This window comes from Canis aureus, chromosome 15 (assembly GCF_053574225.1).
Source record: "Canis aureus isolate CA01 chromosome 15, VMU_Caureus_v.1.0, whole genome shotgun sequence".
NCBI lineage: Eukaryota > Metazoa > Chordata > Mammalia > Carnivora > Canidae > Canis > Canis aureus.
In genome coordinates, this window is record NC_135625.1 from 5,121,923 (window position 1) to 5,145,485 (window position 23,563).

General features: G+C 57.7%; 1 protein-coding gene across 1 annotated transcript; it reads right to left on the reverse strand.

The window, feature by feature from the left end:
- Positions 1-795: 795 nt before the first annotated feature.
- XKR5 (XK related 5) lies at positions 796-22,926 on the reverse strand. Its single transcript, XM_077848553.1, has 7 exons — positions 22,847-22,926; positions 21,213-21,396; positions 12,634-12,818; positions 11,547-11,756; positions 9,528-9,697; positions 4,633-4,744; positions 796-2,431 (listed from the first exon to the last, which is right to left on the reverse strand). Exons 1-7 carry the CDS (start codon positions 22,902-22,904, stop codon positions 1,293-1,295), a joined length of 2,058 nt encoding a protein of 685 aa, XP_077704679.1. The 5' UTR covers positions 22,905-22,926; the 3' UTR covers positions 796-1,292.
- Between the last annotated feature and the right edge of the window lie 637 nt (positions 22,927-23,563).

The window sequence follows — 23,563 nt, forward strand, 5'->3', positions numbered from 1 at the left end:
AGCAGAAGCCTCGCGCTGGAGGTCCGACCACCATGCGCACCTGGTCCAGCTCCCCGGGCCGTCCCCAGGTGATGTGGGGCCCCTGGCCTGCCGTCACCCGAATCCTCTCTGGCTGCTTTAGCCAGAGCCTGGCCCTTACCCCTCAGGAGACTTCCACCCCCAGGTCCCCTCCCTGCTCCTTGGCCGTCAGGCCCCGACCGTCCATGCCGTACCCGGGACGGAGGCCCATGTGGGCTTTCCTCTTAAGCCCTTACTGCAATAGTCCTTGGTAGCTTCTAGTTTTGAGGCTGTCCAGCTCTGGTTTCTCTCTGACACCCCTTCCCGGGCAGCGGCCCGGGGCTCCTAGGGCTACCTGCTGTCCCCGAAGTCCTGAGCCACCGTCTGCCATCCCCCATTGGCGTCTGTGGCCAGCAGCAGGGACGACGACAGCCTGGCCGCTCACTGTGAAGTCCCCCTACGTGACCTCTTGGGGCCTGAATAGTGTCCCTGGACCCAGAGGTGTTCGGTCAAGGCGGAAAGGACCACCCGCCGGCAGCGCCCCGCCGTCCGTGTCTGCACGGCCTCCTGCATCTGCGGGTCGGGACTGTGCTTTTCGAACCAGCTCAGAAGGAGGCCCATGGAGAGGACGGAAACGCCCGTCCTCAGGAACCCATTTCAGGGGAGAGCTGAGCTCACAGGGAGCCTCGCACATGGACCAGAGTGGGGGGACCGTGTGGGGGTCAGGGGAGGAGAGGAGCCCCCTGACTTAGCTGCCGGCCGGCTGGCCTGGGGGAAGGAGGCCTGCGTATTCAGCAAAAAAAAAAAAAAAAAAAAATTTAATTTTTTTTTCCTGCTAGAGGAGTCTCAGGATATTTGCATTTTCACGTAGGCCGATGATTGTAAGCACCGCTTTCTCCTCTGCATCATCCTCCTACGAGGTTTCATGGAAGAATGCAGGAAGAAGACGTTTTCAAGAGGTTAATGACCACTCAGTGTCGGGAGAAGGGAGCTGGAGTAAGAAGCCGGATGGAAACAGAACCAGAGTTCTGCTCCGGCTTTGCCTTTGAGTTTCCTAGAAGCCACAGCAGCAAAAGTAAAGTGAAACAAAACACAATGGGATCATACGGTTCCTAAGAGAAAGCAGGCAACTTTGACGGGACGCCGCTGTGTGTCCTCCCCCGACTCTGACGGGCGCGTGTGCCTGTGCACACGTGTGTGTGTTTGCAGGGGAGCTCACAAATGGCCTGGTCCAGTCCCTCGGGCTCCAGTTGTGCAAACTGAGGTCCAGAGGGGATGCGCTGGGGGTTCGGGTGTCAGAAATGGGATTCTCGGGTCTCAAGGCCCAGCGGGTGGCCGGCCTGCTGTCCCACCCGCCGGGCCGGGCTCAGATGAAGACACCCGGCCAGGTGGTGAGCCGGGCCTCCGGCTGCAGCCCCGCGGGCAGGCTCACACTTGGGAGTGGACGTGAGGCAAGGCTGGTCTGCGGGCCACAGGCTCCGCTTTGGCAGGGACAGCAGTTCTGGAAGGTTCCGGTCCGTCGTGGGCTCCCGCTGCTCCCCACGCTCCGAGCTGCCCGGGGCTGTGCCCACGAAGCTTCTAGAGAGGCCCGGGCGGAGGATCGGGCTGATGTCGGCCACGGCAGCAGGAAACGGCCGAGGGGCCGGCCGAGGTGGGGACTGTGGCCTCCTGCCCGGGGTGCAGGTGTGCGGAGTGGCCTGGCCGCCTTCCTGCTGCGGGGACGGGCCCCCCTCGGCCGTGGCGCTGAAGTCCCGCGTGGAGCCCTCCAGGCCCTGCGCTCCTGTCCGCGCCCCCGCAGCCCTGCCCTGCAGCGGAGAAGCCGCGCGGGCTCCCTCCCCCGGGCGGCCCTGCGTCGGGGCAGGTGGCCGCTTCTGGCCGGGCGCTTGGTCGTGCTTGTCGCCGGCCAGAGACGCGAAACTGGACGCTTCCAGCAGGTCGGCTTCTGCGCTCAGGACACCTGGAATGCCAGAGCCTTTCTCCGAGGCCTGGGGGCCGGGGGGTGACGGGGGGAGCTCTTGCTGGGGAAACAGGGGCGTCCCCTGCTGCGCGGAGTGCTGGCCCACCCCCCGCGCAGGGGGACCAAAGCGGCCAGGACTGTCTTCCCCAAAGGCTGCGTTGATCTTAGACATGTTCCCCGTTTTCAGGGCAAGTTTCAGCAACAGCCAGTGATGGTGACTGAAGAAAGGGTCCTCCCGAGCGGTCAGGCTCTCCAGCCCGGCCTCTGGGGGTCCCCACTGTGGGCCGGGGGCCCTCCCCAGCGCGGTGAACTCGCCGCCGTCCTCCTGGCCTGCGCCCGGGCTTCCCTGTGCTGGAGCCGGACCCCGGGGACAGGACTCCGCGTCCGCTCCATGCCCCGCGGCGACGCCTCGGCCCCGCCGGCCGCCTGCAGACGGAGGACGGAGCAGCCCGTAGGAAGTTACCAGCGACACGCTGCCTGGAGAAGGAGACAGAGAAGCGCACGTGGTGACGCTGTGTTGCACCCCGCATCCTCCCCGCGGCTGGAGAATTCCAGAGTCTGGAATCCTGGACAGAGGAATATAAATGGGATCCGCAACAGCACCGTTGGGGGCACCTGGGTGGCTCAGTGGCTGAGCATCTGCCTTTGGCTCAGGTGTGACCCGGGGTCCTGGGATCCAGTCCCGTAAGGGCTTCCCTGCAGGGGGCCTGCTTCTCCCTCTGCCTGTGTCTCTGCCTCTCTCATGAATAAGCAAATAAAATCTTTAAAAACAGAAAAACAAAACAAAAAAACCCCAGGACTGTTGTTGGAGCATCAGAAATGGATATCTGGGGGGAAGTTAAGGAGGCTCCAGCTTCTACAAGCTGCAAATGTTTCTAAACTGAACCAAGTAATAACAAAGTTTAATCCTATTGATACCATGACTTCTTTCTTAGGGCAGCTGTAGCTGAGCCTTCTGGGTGCCTGTGGGCACACGTGCACATGTGTGCGTGTATGCGTGTGTTTGCGTGTGTGTGATGTCCAGTAGAAATGCTGATTTTGCTTTCAAATAACTGGATCAAATACTCAGAATGCAGCCATCCACACGCCAGCTGATGGAGTCCAAAACTGGGGGGGGGGGGGGGAGGTAAGGAATAACCTCAAAAACAAGACCCAAGGAAAGGTCAAACATATCCATCAAAAACCCCATATCAAGGAATTTCCATGAGCAGCAACAACACTTCCTTTGTGCATAAACATCTTAATCACATTGTTGTCAGTTTAATTTATTTTGATCAGAAGTGTTGACTACGGCAATAATTTCTTTAACAGAGCATTCCAGTAACCTCCCACGTTATTTCCAGTTTCCTGTTGTACTAGATCAAGTGCCTGGTTTCAGGGCGCTCATTATAAACAGCATTTCTTGCTGAATTACCTGAAGTAGAGGCGGGCAGGAGCCGCAGGGGGGCTGGCAGACTGCTGTGTGTGGAGCTGGGGGGCCCCAAACAATGATCCCTCCGATCCTGCCCGAGGACTTTTGGGGGGATGAGGCATGGGGGGGGTGACAAAGCAGGCCTCCAGCGGGGCATGGAGACAGCCTTCCCGCGGAGGAGTGTTGGCTCCGCGGTGACCCCTCCAACCGCTTCCACACATGATTCTGAATTCTCACCGTGCCGGTGGGGAGACGGCCCCTTCTTTTATAATGAGCCACCCAAGGTCAAAAATTTGGGCAACTCACCCCCCTCCTCAGGCAAGTCCAAGTACATGCATTTAATGAGTAGCCTTTCTGCGAGGCCGCGTCATTCACAGGGCTCTGGGCTGCAAACCCAGCCTGGCATGCAGTAGGTGCTCAATAAATGTTGGTCAAGGGGGGCTCAGGATGTGAGCCAGGGCTGTCTGCTTTAGAGCTTGAGCACCTTGACGGTAGCTCACCCACCGTCTCAGGCCATCTGGGCCCCCAGCTGACCTTGCCCCCGGCTCCCTGCTCCCTCTGCCTTGGGTTACTGAGAATGAAAACATCTCTCCTCCCTCTTTAATTTTTGTTCCCCAAGTGCAGAGGGCGGCTCCCTTTCAAGCTTACGCTCGTCTGTCAGCTGGGGGGGCACAGGGGGCTCGGCACCCGGAGTCCTTCATTCATAAAACTGAGCTAAGTATCCAAGCCCACCAGGCACCGTCCTGGATGCCGCACGGGAGCAGCGTGTGAATCCCTCGTCCGCCGCCCACAGAACGTCTGATTAGGGGACACTACCTAACCTCCTCTGTGCCACCCTCCTCAGGTCTGACCTGGGCGTAATGCAGCACCCATGTCCTAGGGCTCCTGTTGGTAGGTAGCACGTGGTGTCACTTCTGGGGACCCCTGCTCTGTCTCTCCCCCAGGGCTAGGATGCTGGGGTGGAAGGGACAGGAAGTCGCATGCTTGACCCCAGCCAGAACCCCGGGGACAGGAGGCCCCACCCACGAGTCCTTTAGGATAGAAGTGGACAGTCTGGGTCCAGCGGGTCCGAGCACAGTCTAGCACGGCACAGGAAGGCCGGGCTCAGCTCTGAGGCCCTGGTGTGGACATCCTGCAGCTCCCTTCGGTGCTCCGCACCTGACCCGTCCCTCCCCCTGACCCCCCTGAGCACATTCCCGCTCTTAGAGTTAGTGCACTGTAGAGTTGGCCGGAGGAGGGGGAGCAGGAAGGCGACACCGGGCCTTACCAATCAGAAATCCAGACGAGACTCCAGCGATGGTCCACAGGCTGGTCTGGGAGGCGCCCTGGAGAAAGTCGGTGGCCAACAGCAGAAGGACGATGTTCTCCAGCAGCATAATCTACGGGACCAAAGGGAGAGTCAGCACCCTGGTCGGGTGCGCGTGGCCTCGGGGACAGTGTCCTTCAGCCTTGGAGGCTCTGTCCGCGATGTCCCCTGGGGTGATGCCCACGGCCCACCAGGCCCCCCAGAAGCAGGGCCAAGGTCTGAAGGAGCGTCTCTGGCCCCAGTTCTCAGAGCAGGTCACTAAAGCATCCGCAGAGTCATGATGCACGGGGGATGCACGGGCGCAGCCCCCGAGGCCACGGCGGTCCCCTCCCCGCGTCAGGCAGGGCGGAGGGAGGAGACGGCCACTTCCAACCGCACACATGTCACGTCCGCACCTTCACTGTCCCCGTGTACCAGTTTTATAATGCGATCATCGCACGTATCTGCAGGGCTCACCCTGCCACTGCGCTCCAGTAAACTAGCGTCACAAACTTCCCGAACGGTGTTGGTATTGCTTTTTCGATTATTTGCCGCTTTAAAGGTAAATTTGGGAGGCTCTCCCGCTGGCCGAGCCCGGAGCCTTCGCCTGCCGTCCACCACGGTATGGTGGCAGCTTTTACAGAAGGCTCTTGGCCCCCCTCGGCTAGGCTGGCTTCTTAATTTGGGTTTCTAGTTCGGCTGTTTTTTTTCTTTTCTTTTTTTTTTTTTAATATTTTATTTATTTGACTTTCCTGGAGTTAAAATGGTGCCCATGAACAACCACGCAAGGCTTTCGAAGACTATTGGCCCAAGGGCGTGACAATTCAGTTTTTCTTAATGCCTCATACATGGTGTATATCATCTTCTTCTTTTTTTTTTTTTTTTGGATTTTATTTATTTATTCATGAGAGACACACAGAGAGAGAGGCAGAGACACAGGCAGAGGGAGAAGCAGGCTCCAAGCAGGGAGCCCGATGTGGGACTCGATCCCGGGTCTCCAGGATCACGCCCTGGGCTGAAGGTGGCACTAAACTGCTGAGCCCCCCGGGCTGCCCTAAACATACCATCTTCTAATTATGCCCATTTTATTTCCTTATTCTGAAAAATATTCTTATATGTATAAAAACTGGAAACCAGGGGCAGCTGGGTGGCTTGGTGGGTTGTGTCTGTCTCTTGGTTTCAGCTCAGGTCATGACCTTGCAGTCAAACCAGGAGAGAATTAAAAGCATTATGAAAGCGACTTAACCATCCTAAGAATGCCCACTCTCCCCAGGCCTTTGGGGCGTGGGCGGCACCGTCTCGAAGGACCGGCAGGCATTATTTCAGTACTGAATGCCCCTCTCCATCGGCCCCATCCCTCTCTACTCTTTAAATCAACTGCGCAGCTCATCAGCTATCTGGTCCCGCTGAGTCACATTCTTAAGTTCGTCTCCAACCTCTTGCCATTTTCATAGTCGTGATCCTATCGCTTGCTGCCTGGGTCCTACGGTTTCCTCTGTCTTCCATTCCCTGCCCACAATCCCTCCTCCACGCCACTGCCAGATGACCTGCTTCCCCTCAGGTCAGACCTTGTCATCCCTAACACACCTGAACGTAGCCCCATCTCACCTTGGGGTGCTCAAGACCCCACTCCCTGACGGTGCGGGCCATCTTGTTTACAATGAGTCCCCAATTTTCCTTTCCAGAGTCCGTCCTCTTCCAACATGCTGCCCCCACGATGACTGTGCGGGCTAACGTCACGGGCCAACCCGCCTGGGCTGAGGGACGCCCGGATGCTGGTAAAACGTTATTTTGGGGTGTGTCTGTGTGGATGTTTCCATTCGAATCTGCAGACTGAGTAAAGAACATGACCCTCACCCCCTCACCAGTACAGGGGGGCCCCGTCCAATCTGTTGAGGGTCCGAATAGAACAAAAAAGTGGAGGAATGACAAGTTCTCTCTCTTCTTGAGCTGAGACATCCATCTTCCCCTGACCTTGGTCACCGGAGCTCCCGCTTCTTGGTCTTTGGGACTCGGACTGAATCACACCACGTTTTCCTCGTTCTCTGGGTTGCAGGAGGCAGGTACCATGGCCTGTCTCAGCCTCCAAAATTGCATGAGCCAATTCCCCTAATAAATCTCCCCCTACCTCTGTCTATAAATCCTGTTTGTTCTGTTTCCCTGGAGAACCCTGACCAACACAGGGACGTTCCACCGATGAAGACTCCCTGACCAAGCCTGACGCAGATAGGCATCGCTAAGCCCTCTTCCTGACCCGGCCTCAAGCCTGGCCTCTAAAAACTGCAGTCACGGAGCACGAATGCCTTTGTCGGCCTCCCTTCCCCCACCCCGCTCACATTAAGAGACTTGAACAGTCACACAGCTCCCAACAACTCAAGGCTGCATCCCTAGGGTGATGAGCTGGCCCCAGTTAAGCCTCTGCCTAAGAAAGCTAGCACTGCCAGGAAGATTCACTCTGTTCCAGCCGAAATCCGGTGAGAGACAGGCCGTGAACCCCCTTAGACCCCTTAGGTTAGAAAGCTTGTGCTTACAAATCCTTCCTCTGCCCTCCAGCCCTGCCTCCTCAAGGACCTGCGGGCTGTCTCTCTGAAGCACAAACATTCCAGATCACCCTCCCCGCTTGGGATGGGGGTGGCCGTGGGGAGCACCTTGCTCTAACTTGCAAGAACACTGCCCCCCATCATCAAGATATGCATGTGCACTACTTCCCCTCGGGCTCCCTGAGTCTTTATTTTGCTTCTGCAGCTTTGCCTGACATGCCCCTTCCCCCTTCTCCACCCTTCCTTCAGGCCAACCAGGCTCATCTCCCAAGACCAGCTCGAATGTCCCCTTTTGTAAAGCCTTCTCTGATGCTCCTCTCTCACCCTCTTATGTTCCTGGGGTTTTGGGACCATCACTTCTCCGGTCACAGAGGCTGCATTCATGGGTCTATGTCTTTGGGGCCACGGAGGCTCGATCTGCCCACACTCCAGTCCCTGAATCCGTTTCAGGAGGCTGTACATGCACGAGGGAGCTGGTAACAAGGGCAAGAGGTCAAACCTGGCTTTCCAGGGTGTTCCCAACTCATCCCGAGGCCGGTCTCCCCCGCTGCAAGGGAGAAGGTAAGGGGAGGCCTTCTCAGTGAGGCTGCCCGTGGGCACCACCTGGCACTGCTTCTGACGGACTGATGCCAGGGCCCCACTCAGACCCGCTGGACCAGAATCACTGGCAAGGCACCTGCGATCTACGTCCAAAGCTCCCTGAGTGCCTCAGACCCCCGGCCAGGCTGAGAAGTGGGGCCCCGGGGCCCTCCCGGCTGGAACACGCTTGGCTGCGCTTGCCCGGCCACGTGGCCTGTTGGTTACGGCTGGACTCGCAGCATCAGACCAGCTGCCTCTGTCTCACTAGATGCCTGACTTTGGTGGTGGTTGTGGTGACAAGAATCAAAGAAGACTTCATTGATAGAAGAGTCAATCCACCAAGAAGATGTAACAGTTATAAACCGATGTGTTCCAAACATCAGAGGTCCTAGATTTATTTTATTTTTTTTTAATTTTTTAGTATTACTTTCGGGTAGAGGTCACTGGTTCATCAGTTTATATAACACCCGGTGCTCATCCCGTCACATGCCCTCCTTCATGCCCGTCACCCAGCGACCCCAGCCCCCCAAGCCCCTCGCCTCCAACAATCTTCTGTTTGTTCCCTACAGAGTCTCTCTTGGTTTGTCTTCCTCTCTGATTTCGTCTTGTTTCGTTTTCTTCCTCTCTTCCCCTATGATCTTCTGTGTTGTTTCTTAAATGCCACACATGAGTGGGATCATATGATAACCGTCTTTCTCTGACTGACTTATTTCGCTCAGCATAATACCCTTAAGTTCCATCCACGTCATTGCAAATAGCAAGATTTCATTTTTCGGATGGCGGAGTCATATTCCGTTGTATATATAGACCACATCTTCTTTATCCTTTCATCTTTTGATGGACTTCTGGGCTCTTCACAGTCTGGCTATTGTGGACACTGCTGCTATGAACATTGGGGTGCAGGTGCCCCTTCAGATCATTACATTTGTAATAAATACCCCGTAGTGCAATGGCTGGGTCATAGAGTAGCTCTATTTTCAACCTTTTGAGGACCCTCCACACTGCCTTCCAGAGTGGCTGCACCAGCTTGCATCCGCACCAAGAGTTCAAGAGGGTTCCCCTTTCTCCGTGGATGCCTGGCTTTTTACACCTCAGTTTCTGCATCTGTAAAATGGGTTTCATCTCACTGAGTATTGTGAGAAATAAGACAGTTGATGAGCTTAGGACGGCGTCTGGTGCATGATGATCCTGCCCAGAACGTTAGCATCTACTACTGATTCCATCATTACTCCCAGGCCCTGAAGACGAGAACAAGAAGCTGCAGGAGGGTAGGGATAAGTCCTAGCACAGAACCTACAGAAATTCACATGCTTCATACTTTTGTTGAGTAAATCAGTGAAAGAAGCAGCCCAGACCTTCCTGCTTTGACCCTGGGGACACGGTTTCCATTATTTAAGCAAAGCCACTAACCATTAAAAGCAGAGCTGCTCCAAGCTTCCAGCCCCATCCTCCTTAGAACGTGGATTTCCAAATACTCTGCAGTCTTTTGGCTTTTAGAACAACAACAACTACTACTACTACTTTCTCTTTGCCAGCACAGCACAATTTACCCCAAAGGGCGTACTCATGGATTCAGAGCTTGTCATCTCTGTTCAAGACAGTAATTCCTTTTAGAATTTTTCCTAAGACCAAGCTGTTGCTGGTCACAGAGATATGCGTGCACGACTACACACACTCACACACACATGCACTCGGAACGCACAAAACCAGTAAAATCAGGCATCAAGAAAGCACTTTCTCGCTTTCGCCAACACTTGCCGTATAGAACATGGCCATCCGGTGTCTGGACGGGCTGTCCCAGAAGTTGAGGTAACAGAGGATGTACACGGCCCCCACGAGCAGATTGAACAGCCTCCAGTGGCAGGTGCTGTCGACGACGTCACTCTGCTGGGCCACAAGCCAGAAGGTCATCACCAGCCAGTGGGCACCTGGAGGAGGCGGGCCGAGGGCGTCAGGGTGCGGGAGGGGAGGCGGGGAGGGGGCGAGGCAAGGACACGGTCCTCTCTGCTCTGACCACACCTGACTCGGCCTCCAGGAAGGCCGCTCAAAGCCCAGAGGAGATTCCAGGAGCACAGCAAACCAATACCTTTTATCTTTGCCCGGATTATCCCATTTGAGCCTCATAAAAGGGCAGGGAACCGATTTGGGGACGAGAAAACAGAGACTAGCTTCAGTGACCCCTCTGCATCGTCGCTCCCGGGCGCCCAGCACTTCTAGTTCCCGGAGGAGACCGAACCTCGAGGCTCCCCAGGTGTTTAGTCACCGCTTCGAGAGCCAACGGCCTCTGCGTCCCAAGGAACAGGCTGCACGTGGGCCAGCTGTCATGTTCATTCCTGTATTTTAAGATGAATAACATCTCCCTGAAGTCTGAGCTGAATTTTTTTAAAAATGGGTAAAACAGCTAATCTTTCTTTGGGAGCACAGTTTCAGGAGTTTCTCCTTTCTGCCGACAGGTGTATTCATGCTCATTCGGGGCTCACGTCGGAACAGTTCTCAACGCCTCCTGTCCTCTCGCAGCACGAGCACACCGTTCCTTCCTGCACAGCGTACTCCCTGACGGCCAGAGGAGACAGCTGTCCGTGGCAGGGGACACCCGGACCCCTGCGGGGCTGCTGTCTGCACGCCGTGCGTCTAGACTGAGCTGGGGGCGGGGGGCTGGCTGGGTGGAGATGCCCTCCTGGAAACAGAGAGGAGGCCCCAAATCTGGCATTCAGAAGGACTCCTGGAGGGATCTCAGAAGCTACAGTGCGTGCCATCTGCCGTTGGATGGGGTCAGGACAGGCAGGACCCTGTGCCTGTTTCTCTACAGGAAAGATTCCAGCCCGTGATCCAGAGCAGGGTCTCCGAGCAGGCCCCACGGCGGCTGCAGGGGGGCCCCGGGGCGGGCAGGGCGCCGAGGGCTGGGCTATCTAGGTATGGGAGCAGGGGCGCCTGGGGGCTCAGCGGTGGAGCTTCTGCCCTCGGCTCAGGGCGGGACCCTGGGGTCTTGGGATCGAGTCCCGCGTCGGGCTCCCTGCAGGGAGCCTGCTTCTCCCTCTGCCTGTGTCTCTGCTTCTCTCTGTGTCTCTCATGAGTAAATAAATAAAATCTTTAAAAAGAATAAAAAGTGGGCAGCCCAGGTAGCTCAGCGGTTTAGCACCGCCTTCAGCCCAGGGTGTGATCCTGGAGACCCGGGATCGAGTCCTGCATCGGGCTCCCTGCAGGGAGCCTGCTTCTCCCTCTGCTTGGGTCTCTGCCTCTCTCTGTGTCTCTCATGAATAAATAAATAAAATCTTAAAAAAAGTAAAAAGCTATGGGAGCAGATCCCCAAAGACAGGTACTCACACTCGCCTCCCTGGACACCCGTGGGGCCGCAGTTGACCCCACGCTCCTGAGTCTGGACTGGGCCCGACAGCTCTGACGGGCAGAGGGTGGCGGCAGCCGTGCTGACCCACAGCCGGGCCAGTGTGAAGGGACTGGGAGCCTCCCGTCGCGTCCCCCTCGAATTCCCAGCAGCCACGTCGCAGCCCCGCGGACTCTGCTGCAGAGAAGGGGCCCAGGAGGCGCCCCGGGACACCGGGCCCGGGAGCCGAGACGCCGTGTGCACGGCAGCCCTGGGCAGCCTCCCAGGAGTCCAGACAGCCAGCATCCTACCGCACCCACCCGCGATGCCCCCAGGTGCCCGGTGAGCCCCCCAGACCCGAGGTTCCTGGTCGCAAACGGTGCCTTTAAGGCATGAAGCTCTGGGAGGCGGTTTGTGACTTCGCAAGTGACAGCTCGACCGGAAGCGCCGCTTACCTCCAACCACCAGGACCCAGGCGTGGTAAGCCCTGGAGAAGAGGGCCAGGCTGAGGACACGGGCCCCCAGCATGCCCATCCTCCAGAGCTGCTGGCAGAAGAGGGCGGCCCACGGGGCGGGCAGGCGGCCCGGCTTCAGGAGGCCCGCGAGGCGAGCATAGCACACCAGAGCCCAGGACAGCGCGGCCCAGGAGCACAGGGCGCTCACCCCTGCAAGGGAAGCGGACGGCTAAGCTCGCCGGGATCGCAGGGGGCGTCCCTCACCAAGCACCCGGGTGGCCGGGTAGCAGGACAACTCTGTGCACAGACGCGGGGACACGGGGGAGGTCCCTCCTCTGCAACGCGGTGGGCGCTGCGCCCCAGCAAGCGAGGGGGGCGCTTCCTTCCTGGCCCCCGATGTCTCGGCCCAAGCAGCCGGACGGCCCTGAACACCGTATTCCCTCCCCCAGGTGCCTACACAGGAGCTTTAGTCCCAGAAATAAAACCAGGACATAAATGGTGCCAGGCCCCACAGTAAGGACGACAGGAGGACCGCGCAGTCGTGACTTTTATGTATGTCGTGTAAGCGCACGCAAGAGCGGACGCTCGGCACAGAGGAGGCAGAGGAGGAGGAGGAGGAGGAGGAGGAGGAGGAGGATGGGGGAGAATCGGGAAGTGCCCAAGAGAAGAGAAAACAGAGAGAGAGGCAGAGCGAGCCTTCGCCGTCGCACATGCAGGCTGGACCCACGTCTGTGGTTCCAGAGCCGCTCTGTGTCCACGAGGCTCTCGGGGCCCAGCGCCTGGCTGCGCCCAGACGGCAGGGGAGAAAAGGATGTACTGGCCCGGTAAGGAGCAGCGTGGGCCCCTCCCCAGGCTGTTTTCAAGGCAACGCGGCCACCTACACTTTCTGCTGTGTGGACGGGCCCCACGCAAGGGCTGATCCCAACCACCGTCTCGTGCTGCTGAGCGCGGGCTGCCCTCTTTGTCCCAAGCAGGGGCCGTCTTGGAAGCCCAGGCCTCACTAGTCAGGCGCCCACTTCTAGTCCCCTCCAGAGGTCAGAGGGTCTGGCCTCGGGGTGGGGGGGAGTGGGGGGTGAACTCTTCTCACCTGGCACCAGCTCTGTGAAGTCTGAGGCGAGGAAAACATGCGTCTGAAGCAGCAGGTGGGGCCCGGTCTGCATCAGGGCTTCCAGAAGGCGGAGGGCAGACAGGTCGGCCTCCTGCAGCAGCAGCTGGTCGCGGCGGGAGGCTTCCCCCTCCTTCGACAGAGCGGAGGACGCAGCGTCCCAATGCCTGAGGAAGAACGGGGCTGGGTGCAGCCTAAACGGGAGGCCCCACACCCCTGCCTGCCTCCTGGCTGCGAGACGTCGGGCGTCGCACCGCAGGAGCTGCCCTGTCTCCACAGCAGGGCCCCCACCTCGGGCTGCACCCTCAAGTCATCAGGCCTAGCCCAGCTGTGCCAGGGCCATCCTGCTGCGGGGGGCTGGCCGGAGGCCCACTGTGCCCCACGTCGGGGGGAGGGCGGGGGACGGAGCGGCCCGACAGGCCTGCCGGGGCTGCCCCCTCCTAAACTCCTCTGGGAAGCTCTGCTCGGGGACGTGGGGACGGCCTCAGGAGGCGGGGCTCTGGGGGGTCAGCGGGGCTGGGTGAGGGCAGCAGGTGTCCCCTGATGGGAGCAGCGCCCGTCTGAGGGGGAAGAGCGGCCGCCGCCCTTGGCGCTCCGAGCCCCCGCTCACACGCCCGGGGAAGGCCGCGGGAGCACCGGCAGGGTCACCGTCTGCAGCCCAGGTCCCGGGCGCTTCCGTCCTCCGGGGCGCGAGCCCCCCGCCTGTTGTACCGTCCGCCGTGTGTGCGTGTGCACACGCCACATCCCTACGCGTGTGTCACCACGTGCGTGTGCTGGAGGAAGGAAGAAGTGATGCAGCTCGGGCGACGAGGGAGCGGCGGGGACGGCAGGAAGGGGCAGGTGAAGGCAGACGGGGACCGGGCGGCCGACAAGCAGACCTGGGCTTCCAGCCTCTGCGGCACACTCGTGTGTGGGAGCCGGTCCGGCGGGGAGGACACGCGTCCTCGGAAGCAAGGCAGAGAGGGGCCCGGGTGACGGTGACGTGTGAGACTCGGGGACGGGCAGGCAGTGGCTGTGGCTGTGCGTAGGCCCGGGTGGCCCGGGGACACCGCGGCGGGACAGTGGGGGCGCACGCACAGAGCCCGGGGACCGTCCCCACTCAGGGGCCCGCAGGAGAGGGAGAGGCAGGAGATGTGCTGGGGGGACAGACGCAGGACGCAGGGAGCGGGCGTGGGGCCCTCATCAAGGGCCACGGGAACCGGGTGACGTGCACGACGCCAACAGGAGGCTGGGGCGTGCAGGGCCTCGTCTCCGGAGGCAGGCGGCCCAGAGGCCAGTCCGCAGCGGTGCAGCTCGGCGGTCACGCGCCACGGGGACGCAGCAGCCCCCCCAGGCCGGGCCACCTCCCTAGGGCCGAGGGAAGGACTCAACACCAGGGAAGCTTGGGAAGGTTCCCGTTTCACTCTGCTTCCCATGCACCCACCCAGGGACCTGTGGCCGGGCTCCCGAGGCTGCTGGAAGGGGCGTGGGTCCCCACCCCCTGCCGCCCCAGGAGCCGTGTAGCGTCCGCCAAGATGAAACCACCGCCAGGCCCACTCGGCGCCGTGGACCTGGGGCTGTGGCGCAGGCTCCTCCCCGGTGCGCCCCCGGCCGGCAGCGCGCTCGGGGCAGGGCCAGGGCTGCTGACCACACCTGGCCCTGCTTCTCCCAGGGAAGAAGAACAGGAGGGAGGTCACTGTAGTCGCCTGCTCCTGAGTCAGAGCAGGCTGCACCTTAAGGTCACCTGGAAAGCTCCCCCCAAGGGTCCCCCTTGGACCCTGGCTCTGCCTGCGACAGGCCCCACTCTGATCCCGGGCCAACGGGTCAGGGGCCAGCGCGGACGGGGGTCCCCTTTGAAAGGGGTTTAACCCTGGTTCCCAGGGCTCAGGAAAGATGCCCCAGGAGGATTGTTCCTTTTTCATGATCCGGAATCCCAGAGGGAGCGGATTTCTTGCTGAGTCTTTGAAGCCGTGATCTCTGACACGAACATCATGTCAAGAGAAAACCCCAACAACGAAGACAACAAAGAGGGTCCTGACTAAGCATCAGGGGCCGCAGCTTTCCCTCCAGGCCCGAGCCATGTGTTCTCCCGAGATCGCTGAGGCCTTGGCCCACTCAGGGGGCTTTGCCACCTGCCGGAGACCACAGAGGTAGGCCCAGAGGAAAGGGGAGCCTGGCCCGGGAGCCTCACGCCCGTGGTGGGAAGAAACCGTACGCCCTCGAAGTTTAAGCAGGAAGAAAATCGGATGTAACGGAGCCGCGGATCCCGGGGGATCGAGTCTGGGGCCCGAGGAGGTGGTCAGCGAGGGCTCCCGGCAAAGGAGAGGATGGGCGGACGGGAGCAAGGTGTTGGGGAGCACGTGTGGGGCGGGCGGGGCTGAACTGTGGGTCCCCGCTGGGGACAGTGAGGTCGGGCCAGGGCAAACGGCAGGAGCCTCAGGAACGGGGGCTTGGGCCTCGTTTCTAGGAAACAAAGAGCCAGGGGTGGGGTGGGGTGGGGTGGGGGGATGCAGTCCACCTGGTTTTGTGACTGGGCCGTCTGGACCCCACGGCAGCAAGAGGAAGTCAGGCTGACATCACTGGGTCAGGCTCATAGGGGGGCCCGGGGGGGGGGGGCGTGGGAAGGGGGAGGGCTGGTCCCTGGCTCCTGGGGGTGCTGTCTCATTCCGCGTCCCCACCGACTCCGGCCTGCATTGCTGGCTGCCTGCCCGGCCCCTGCGCTCTCCGCACTGTGCCCACTGCCTCTACTGTCCTCACGGCCATCTCCCGAGGGGCCTCATTTGACTGTTATCCTTTGCTTGAACCTTCCCATTGGGTCTCCCACGCCCAAACTCCTCCCGGCAGCATGTAGGCCCCCCTGCAGGACCCAGCCGAATCTGTCTCCAGCTGCCCTCCTCCCATCTAGAGAATTCTTACCCTGCGCTCCCCCTGCAGCAAAGTCCCAGTGAACCAAGCACGCTGGCTCTGTGAGCCTGGCTGCCTCCGCACCAGTGGGGGGGAGGGGGGCTGCTTGCTGGGTGGGCCGTGCCCCCCCCCACCCCCCCGTGCTAGGGCTCCCTCCCAAACTCGAGCTTTAGTCACCCGGAGGCCTGTGCTAAGTACAGGGGCTGGGCCCCAGGCCCAGAACTTCTGGTTCCACCGATGCACTTGGAGGATCACGGGAAGTCTGCTGTGGCCCGACACGGGTCCGGGATGATGGGTGGCTGGTCCCCGACCACCCCAGGCTGTGCCCTCAGCACTGCGAACACCTCCTCTCTGCTCTGCGGAGTTCCCTGCTTTCAGCTGTGTCCCTCCCCACTTAGGCCTCACTCAGGACCACATCTCCATCATGTGTTTCCAGGCCCTTCTGCCACACACATCTCCACGCGTGAACAGGGGCATACGGAGGGCAGCCCAGGTGGCTCAACAGTTTAGCACCACCTTCAGCCCAGGGCGTGGCCCTGGAGTCCCGGGTTCGAGTCCCACGTTGGGGTCCCTGCATGGAGCCTGCTTGTCCTCTGCCTGTGTCTCTGCCTCTCTCTCTCTCTGTGTCTCTCATAAATAAAAAAGGGGGGGCATGCTGAGCACATCGCACCAGGGGATGAGGGTGTAAGACTTCCAGTTGCATTAGGAACACACGCTCTAAACGGACCTTTGGAAACACAGTAATTAACCTAAGTCTGGACGGAAGCTCCTCAGCAAGCTCTGATTCATCCTCACCGATGGCTTAAGCAAAAAGCCACACGTACCCGCTTCATCCAGAACAGTCTACCCCAGGCCACAGCTTGAAGAACACGCATATACTCCCCTCCATCCTCACACTTTTCCGCGATGCTAAACCTGAGATAGTGAACAGCTCGAGGTCTTGGCTATGGCTGTTCCTTCTTTAAATTTTTTTTTTGTTGTTGTTGTTGTTATGGTAAAATGCCCATAACATTTGCCATCTTCATCATTTTAAGTGTACGGTTCAGCGGTATTTATGATTTATTAAATTAACGTAATTTAAATCGACACTACAATTGAATAGGTCCTTAATAATTTGTAGTCATTCACCGCGGTGTGCAACCCAGGCCCACCAACCATCTCCAGAACTCTTCTCCTCTTATAACCCTGACCCTCTGCACCCATCAAACATCAACTCTCCACCCCCTTCTCCCCATCCACACTCCAGGACCTAGTGTCCTCCTGCCCTGACTCACACACTCGTATTTAACATCACGATGAGATCGAAATACCCCCCCTCCCCGCAAACACCGTTCTCGTTTCTGTCTTAGTGACACTGAGTACCCCGAGGACCTCATGTAAGTGGATGATACGATAGTTGCCCTTCGGGGACTGGCTGATTTTGCTTGGCATAAAGTCCTCAAGATTCACCCATGTTGTAGCACGTTTGTAGAATTTCCTTCTTTTTAAAGACTAAGTAATACTCCCCTGTGTGCACAGACCACATCTTGCTCCTCCATTCGTCTGCTGATTTGCTTCGCTCGCTTTGCTTCACGTTCTAACTACTGTGAGTCATGCTGCCGTGGGTATGGGTATACAGATACCTCTTCCAGACCTTGCTTTCAAGTCCTTAGGGAATTCCACCCAGAAGTGGAATGGCTGCATCACGTGGTAATTCTGTTTCATGTTTTGAGGAGCGGCCCTACTTCCTCCCCCGGTGGCTGCCCCGGTCTGCGTTCCCACCCCACATCCTCACCGACACCTGCTGTGTCTTGCCTTGTTGATTTTAGGTGATAGCTCACTGTGGTTTTGATTTGTATTTCCCTGAGAACGAGTGACGTTGAGCACGGTAAAAGTATTTTACGTACCCTTAAATATTAAATTTTTCCTCATCTATGCCAGCTTGCCTTCCTTACAGATCCTTAACGTTCACCTCATCTTTCTTTTTAAGAACTTTCAGCTTCCGCTAAAGAAAAATTTCTAAACCAAGGCAGGTCCTAAGGTTGGGATGAATTGGGTATTCCTTGATCACTTCATGCTGAGGTTCCAAATGAATTTATAGGCTTAAATATTTTTTTTAAAAGATGCTGGGACCATGTAGCATTATAGTGGAAATATAAACACCACATGGAGAAAAGTAGCTGACTTTGTTTAAACAAGTAGTCACTAATGGCACGGTCAGTTGAATAGAGTCACACTTAATATATATATTATTTGGAATAAATATTATTATTGGAATAAATATAATAATATAGCAAAATATATATTGTTATCTACATATTATTTGGAATAAAAATACATGTTTTCAGTGCTTATATTTTTCATAAGCCACTGTGCCTCAAGAGGTTCATGTTTTGTTGGTTTTTCTATTATTAGTAGCTGCTTCTGCATTAAAGTCACTTAAAGTGATCCATTCTTAAATGTTAGTCAGGATTGTGCAAAAAGCAATTGTTTTGGCTCCTCCTACAGGTGCTTTTGCAAAACTGCACTTTCCTGAAACCTCTTTGCAGGCCCTGAAGAAAAGTCTTGCAAAATTCAGGGTGGATTTGCTTAAAGACAGCATGTCACCCAGTTTTCTTGGTGGGAACCCAAACGGCCAGATCCTGGATGAGGAATAGATCAGCTGTTTTCTATTTCAGATTTCAAAGCTTTCTTCTAAGGCAGTGGATTTCTGTTTGTGTGTTTGGTTCACTTTTAAAATTTCAGAAACACTGCAAGCCATGTAGCTTCTTGTGCCTGCTGGGCTGTTTATAAAACTTGGAGCCATATTTTATTTTTCTCTCCCTTCCCCTATGCTCTTTGGTTTTCTTTCTTAAATTCCACATAGGAGTTAGGTCATACGATAATTGTCTTTCTCTGATTGACTTATTTTGCTTAGCAAAATGCCCTCTAGTTCCATCCATGTCCTTGCAAATGTTAAGATTTCTCTTTTTTTGAAGATTGAGTAATCTTTTTTCTTTTTCCCTTTTCTTTTCTTTTCTTTTCTTTCTTTCTTTGTAAGATTTTATTTATTTATTCATGAGACACACACACACAGAGGCAAAGACATAGGCAGATGCAGACTCAATCCCAGGACCCCGGGATCATGACCTGAGCCAAAGGCAGATGCTCAACCACTGAGCCACCCAAGGGCCCCGATGCCTGAGTAATATTTCATTGTATATATATCACATCTTCTTTATCTATTCATCCATCAGTGGACATCTTGGATCTTTCCACAGTTTGGCTATTGTGGTGGACACTGCTGCTATGCACACTGGGGTGCAGGTGCCCCTTTGAATCACTGTATCCTTTGGGTAAATACCCAGTAGTGCAATTGCTGGGTCGGAGGGTAGCTCTATTTTCAACCTTTTGAGGAACCTCCACACTGTTTTCCAGAGTGGCTCCATCATTTTGCATTCCCACCAACAGTGCAAGAAGGTTCCCCTTTCTCCACACCCTCGCCAACATCGGTCATTTTCTGACTTATTCATTTTAGCCATTCTGACTGGTGTGAGCTGGTATCTCATTGCAGTTTTGATTTGCGCTTCCCTGGTGCTGAGTCATGAGGAGCATTTCTTCATGCGTCTGTTGGCCATGTGTATGTCTTCTCCGGAGCAATGTCTGTTCATGTCTTCTGCCCATTTCTTGACTGGATTCTTTGTGTTTTGGGTGTTGAGTTCGAGAAGTTCCTTATAGATCTTGGATACTAGACCTTTATCTCATCTATCATTTGCAAATATCTTCTCCCATTCTGTCCGTTGTCTTTTGGTTTTGTCGACTCTTTCCTTTGCTGTGCTTTGGGGATGGGGTGATTGCGTGCTGGGCATTAAGGAGGGCACGTGATAGAATGAGCATTGGGCATTACATTCAACTGATGATGAGTCTTTAAACTCTACCTCTGAAACTAATAATATACTGTATGCTAACTCACTGAATTAAAAAAAAAACTTAGAACCAAATTTGTGGCTGTGAACAACTGTGTATTTTCACTTTATCCTGTTTTTTGACATATCATTACTGTTTCTGACTTTTCTCATCTTTTTTTCCCTTTCAAATTATGTGGTTTTTCTTAAATTCCCCTAATTTTCTAAAATAAGAGATACAGATGACTAGTTGTTTTTCCCGAGGCCTAATTTTCATGACTCTCTTCCTTTATCCAACTTTAGTGTTAATACATATCAGCAACACACAGCACCACTTACTAAATTTGAGGGAGCATGGAGAAGAAAAGACTGTGGAGTCACAGGTGGACACCACAGAGTGAATTGTGGGCCTGAGACAGCCCCATCCCAGCGGAAGGCACTGGATCAGAAGGGCCCTTATATAGTCCCAGAAGGCAGACTTCTCGGGCAATTAGTCTGGAAGCTTCTCTCAAGTGACTAGCATCCACTCAACTCTCCTTTTGAGTTATCAAATGTTTGGTTATTTGTCCTCAAGGGCACCCCAGCCCTTAGTGGGTTTCCTACTAGGCCGGGCTGAGGGAAGGGGCTGACAATCTCTCCTGTGGTAGAAGGTGCCCAGTAGGGCCTCAAATCTTTGATGAGTCTGAGGCAAAAACCATCCTTGCTCTCCTCCCACAAGTAAGAGTTCCATCTTTTCAGAGGAGCCACACTGCTTGGACACAAAGGCCCAGCTTTGGGCAAAACTGTTGTGGTTACAGATGTGCTTTTGGTGCCTTCAAGAGATGGAGGGCTCCAGCTCTGAGGGGCCCAGTCAAATCTGGGGTGGTTGCCCGATGTCTTTATTAGAAGCGTCCTCTACCTCCTATTTGAGATTCTACGCTGTATGGAAAGGAGTCATTCCTTCTTCAGATTCAGCTAAGAAACCAGAAAACTTATTTCAGTTCCTCCAGAGAAAGCCTTGGGACAGGCTGAAGGCATAAGCCACCAAGACAGCTGATAGCACAGCCTGAGAGCTAATGTGCGCCGACTTCCTGAACACCCTTCCCATCCTGGGCATCTATGACTTCACAAACACGTGAGCGGCATGGCCTCAATAATCCCCAAACTCTTCTCCCCTTTTTTATTCCTGACAACTATGGGATTATGAGGTGGCTAAGAGCTGAAATTTGCCATTTAATAAGCTCACTGACAGACCTCTCCAGACACTCCAGGTACCAGGGATCCAGGTTCTCCCAGTGAAAACAGGATCGTACCTACAGAGGTGAGCCACAGGTAAGGCGACTGGGCACTAGGCCCATTGAGGCTGCTCTGTTTATGAAAAAAAAAAAAAAAAAAAAATGGGCCTGGCTCCTAGATGGCTTCATCCTGAAAAAAGGCCTTGATGCAAATGTCACCAGGCCAGCTCCATGGCCTAGTCTGTGCTAAATCCATGTCACCTTCTTCAACCGGTAGCAGGACTTTAAATACAACTGCCCTAAGCGAGGCACTTTCTATGGCTCCAGAGCCTTGACCAATAAAATGAAACAAGAGGAAGACAGAATTTGGCCAAAGACAAAAAAAAGTTTTGAAGGGTCACAGCTGCTTCTGGGAGGCGCTTCCTGATGACAGAAATGCTCAAGGAAGAGGGGATGCCTGTATGAGAGCGGGGGTTCAACGTGGGGGCTTTGGGCTTTCTTCCCACCCTGAACATTGATGACCCTCGGGGCAGGATGCATGTGCTCCTACTGCACTTAGGAAATCACGCCCCGCAGGTGAGAGGAGGCTGCGCGCTCTTACCGCTTCCACACGCCAAGCTGAAGGAGGTGGAGCACGACCAACAAGCCATGACCTTGCTGTCCATCTGCCCGGAACCACAGGTAGCTCAGAACCTGGACCAGGCAGCCCGGCAGCAGCAGAGCAAGGGCCAGCCAGCCCCAGAGGAGCTGTCCCGTGGTGAAGTAGTGAACCACGCAGCAGAGGCCTGCGGGCCGAGACGGGAAAGACAAGCGGGTGAGCGGGAGGCGGGAGGGGACAGTCAGTGAGGGACCTGCCAACGCTGCCCCCCCAGCACCAGCTGGGCTCCCACTGACCCAGCCCAGAAGCAGGCAGTGCCAGCTGGCGTTCTAGACGGGTGTGAGGTGGAATGAAGGCGCCAGGGCTTTCCGGGGGTCCCAAAACACCAGACACCACCGTCGCAGACAGGGGCTGTTGGATTGCGTAGGATAGCACACACAAAAAGTACCTGGCACCTGGTACGTGCATTTAAAAACGCTAATCCTCCTCTCTGGGGATTTATTTTTTTAATTTGTGAGGCTGCTAGGGCAGGGCAACATAGTGGACAGAGACAAATGTAGGTTAGGATCTGCACTCCCAATCCGTGACAGTGGGGGGGGGGGGGGGGCTTGTGGGCGCGCAGCACTGCTAGATGCACGAATCACTGTACTCCTTTCATAGGATCATCGCTTGGGGTTTCCAATATTAAAGTTTAAAATGGATTTATGGGCATATAAAGCTGGGAAAGTAGTGGAAACACAGCACTGCCCAGTAGGAACCCTGCAGGTCTGGACGGAGGGCCGGGAATGGCCAGGCTCTGTGCTGGGAGTGCTGGCCAGCCGGCCTTCCTGCTCCCCTCCCCTCAACACCCCCTCCCCGAGGTAAAGCAGGGTCTTGGGCACAAGAAGCCTGTGGAGGCCAAGCAGCGAGGAGGAGGCCCTAGTCGGTGCTAGACGCGGGGGGGATGGAGAGGACAAGGTCTGCGCGGCCTCTGGGCCTCTGGGCGGGTGCTACGGGGAGGGTCCTGTGTGGTCCGGGCCTCTGAACCCCCTGCGGGGCGCCCCGGGCACCCACGGGGACAGCGGTGCCAACTGGAGACCCCAGCGCCCAGGCACCAGGTCACTCCGGGGGGAACGTTGAGGGCAGGGCCCGGGTCCCAACACGGGCTGCAGGGGCGCGGGGGGAGGGGGGGAGGCTCAGCAAACCCCTGCCCGCCCGGGACCCGCGGAGGCCGACCCTGCAGCAGGGAGCCCGGCGGGCTGGCGGGGCGGGCGGGGCCTCCTCCGCGGCACCGAAAGGGTTACCGAGTTCAAACCAGAAAGGGCGCTAAAGCGTGTTGCCAACGTGCGGCCGGACGGCGGGCCCCGGCGGGCGACCCGGGCCGCGAACCCCCACCGACCCGGGCCCACGGGGACTCCGGCGCGGGGCGCAGGCACGGCCCGGCCTTGGGGGGGCGCGGGCGGGAGGGCAGGTGCCCGGGTCCTGGGAGGTCGGCGGGGACGCGGCGGGCGGGGGCGGGGGCGGGGTGGGGGGAGGGGTGGGGAGCGGGGTGGGGGGCGGGCGGGAGGGCAGGTGCCCGGGTCCTGGGAGGTCGGCGGGGACGCGGCGGGCGGGGGCGGGGGCGGGGGGCGGGCGCGGCCAAGGCGCCGGGCACTCACGCGCGCTCTGCTCCGCCGCCTGCAGCAGGGCCGACAGCCCCAGGGCCCCCGCCGGCATCCTCCGCGCCGCCGCCGGCCTCGCCCCGCCCCCGCCCCCGCCCCACCCCGCCTCCCGCCCCGCCCCCGCCTCCCAATCCCCTTCCCCTCCCCCCGCCCTCCCCCCTCCCTCCTCCCCCTCCCCGCCTCCCCGACCCCCCTCTCCGGCCCCTCCCCCTTCCCCTCCCCCTGCCTTCTCCCCCTCCCCGCCTCCCCATACCCCCGTCCCCCCGCCCCCCGACGCCTCCCCATACCCCTTGCCCCCAGCCTCCCCGTCCCCCTCCCACTCCCCCTTCCTCCTCCCCGGCCCCGTCTCCCTTCCCCTCCCCCTCTCTCCTCCTCCTCCTCCCTCGCCCCCCACCCCCGTCTCCCCGACCCCCCTCCCCGGCCCCCTCCCCCTTCCCCTCCCCCAGCCTCCTCCCGCCCCGCCCCGCCTCCCCATACCCCGTCCCCCGCCCCCCCACGCCTCCCCATACCCCTTGCCCCCAGCTCCCCCGTCCCCCTCCCCCAGCCTCCTCCCGCCCCGCCCCGCCTCCCCATACCCCGTCCCCCGCCCCCCCACGCCTCCCCATACCCCTTGCCCCCAGCTCCCCCGTCCCCCTCCCCCTTCCTTCTCCCCGCCCCCCGCCCTCTGTCTCCGCCTTCCGACCCTCCTCCCCCCTCGCCCCCCCCGCCCCGACC

What these genes read in the sequence shown, in the direction of transcription:
- XKR5 (XM_077848553.1), bottom strand. Translation starts at nt 22,904, where the DNA reads ATGCCGGCGGGGGCCCTGGGGCTGTCGGCCCTGCTGCAGGCGGCGGAG. An exon ending in GGATGGCCATGTTCTATACG is followed by an intron (nt 4,745 to 9,527) that starts GCAAGTGTTGGC and finishes TTGGTCCCGTAG; the next exon opens with ATTATGCTGCTGGAGAACAT. An exon ending in CTCGTCTGGATTTCTGATTG is followed by an intron (nt 2,432 to 4,632) that starts GTAAGGCCCGGT and finishes CTCCTTCTCCAG; the next exon opens with GCAGCGTGTCGCTGGTAACT.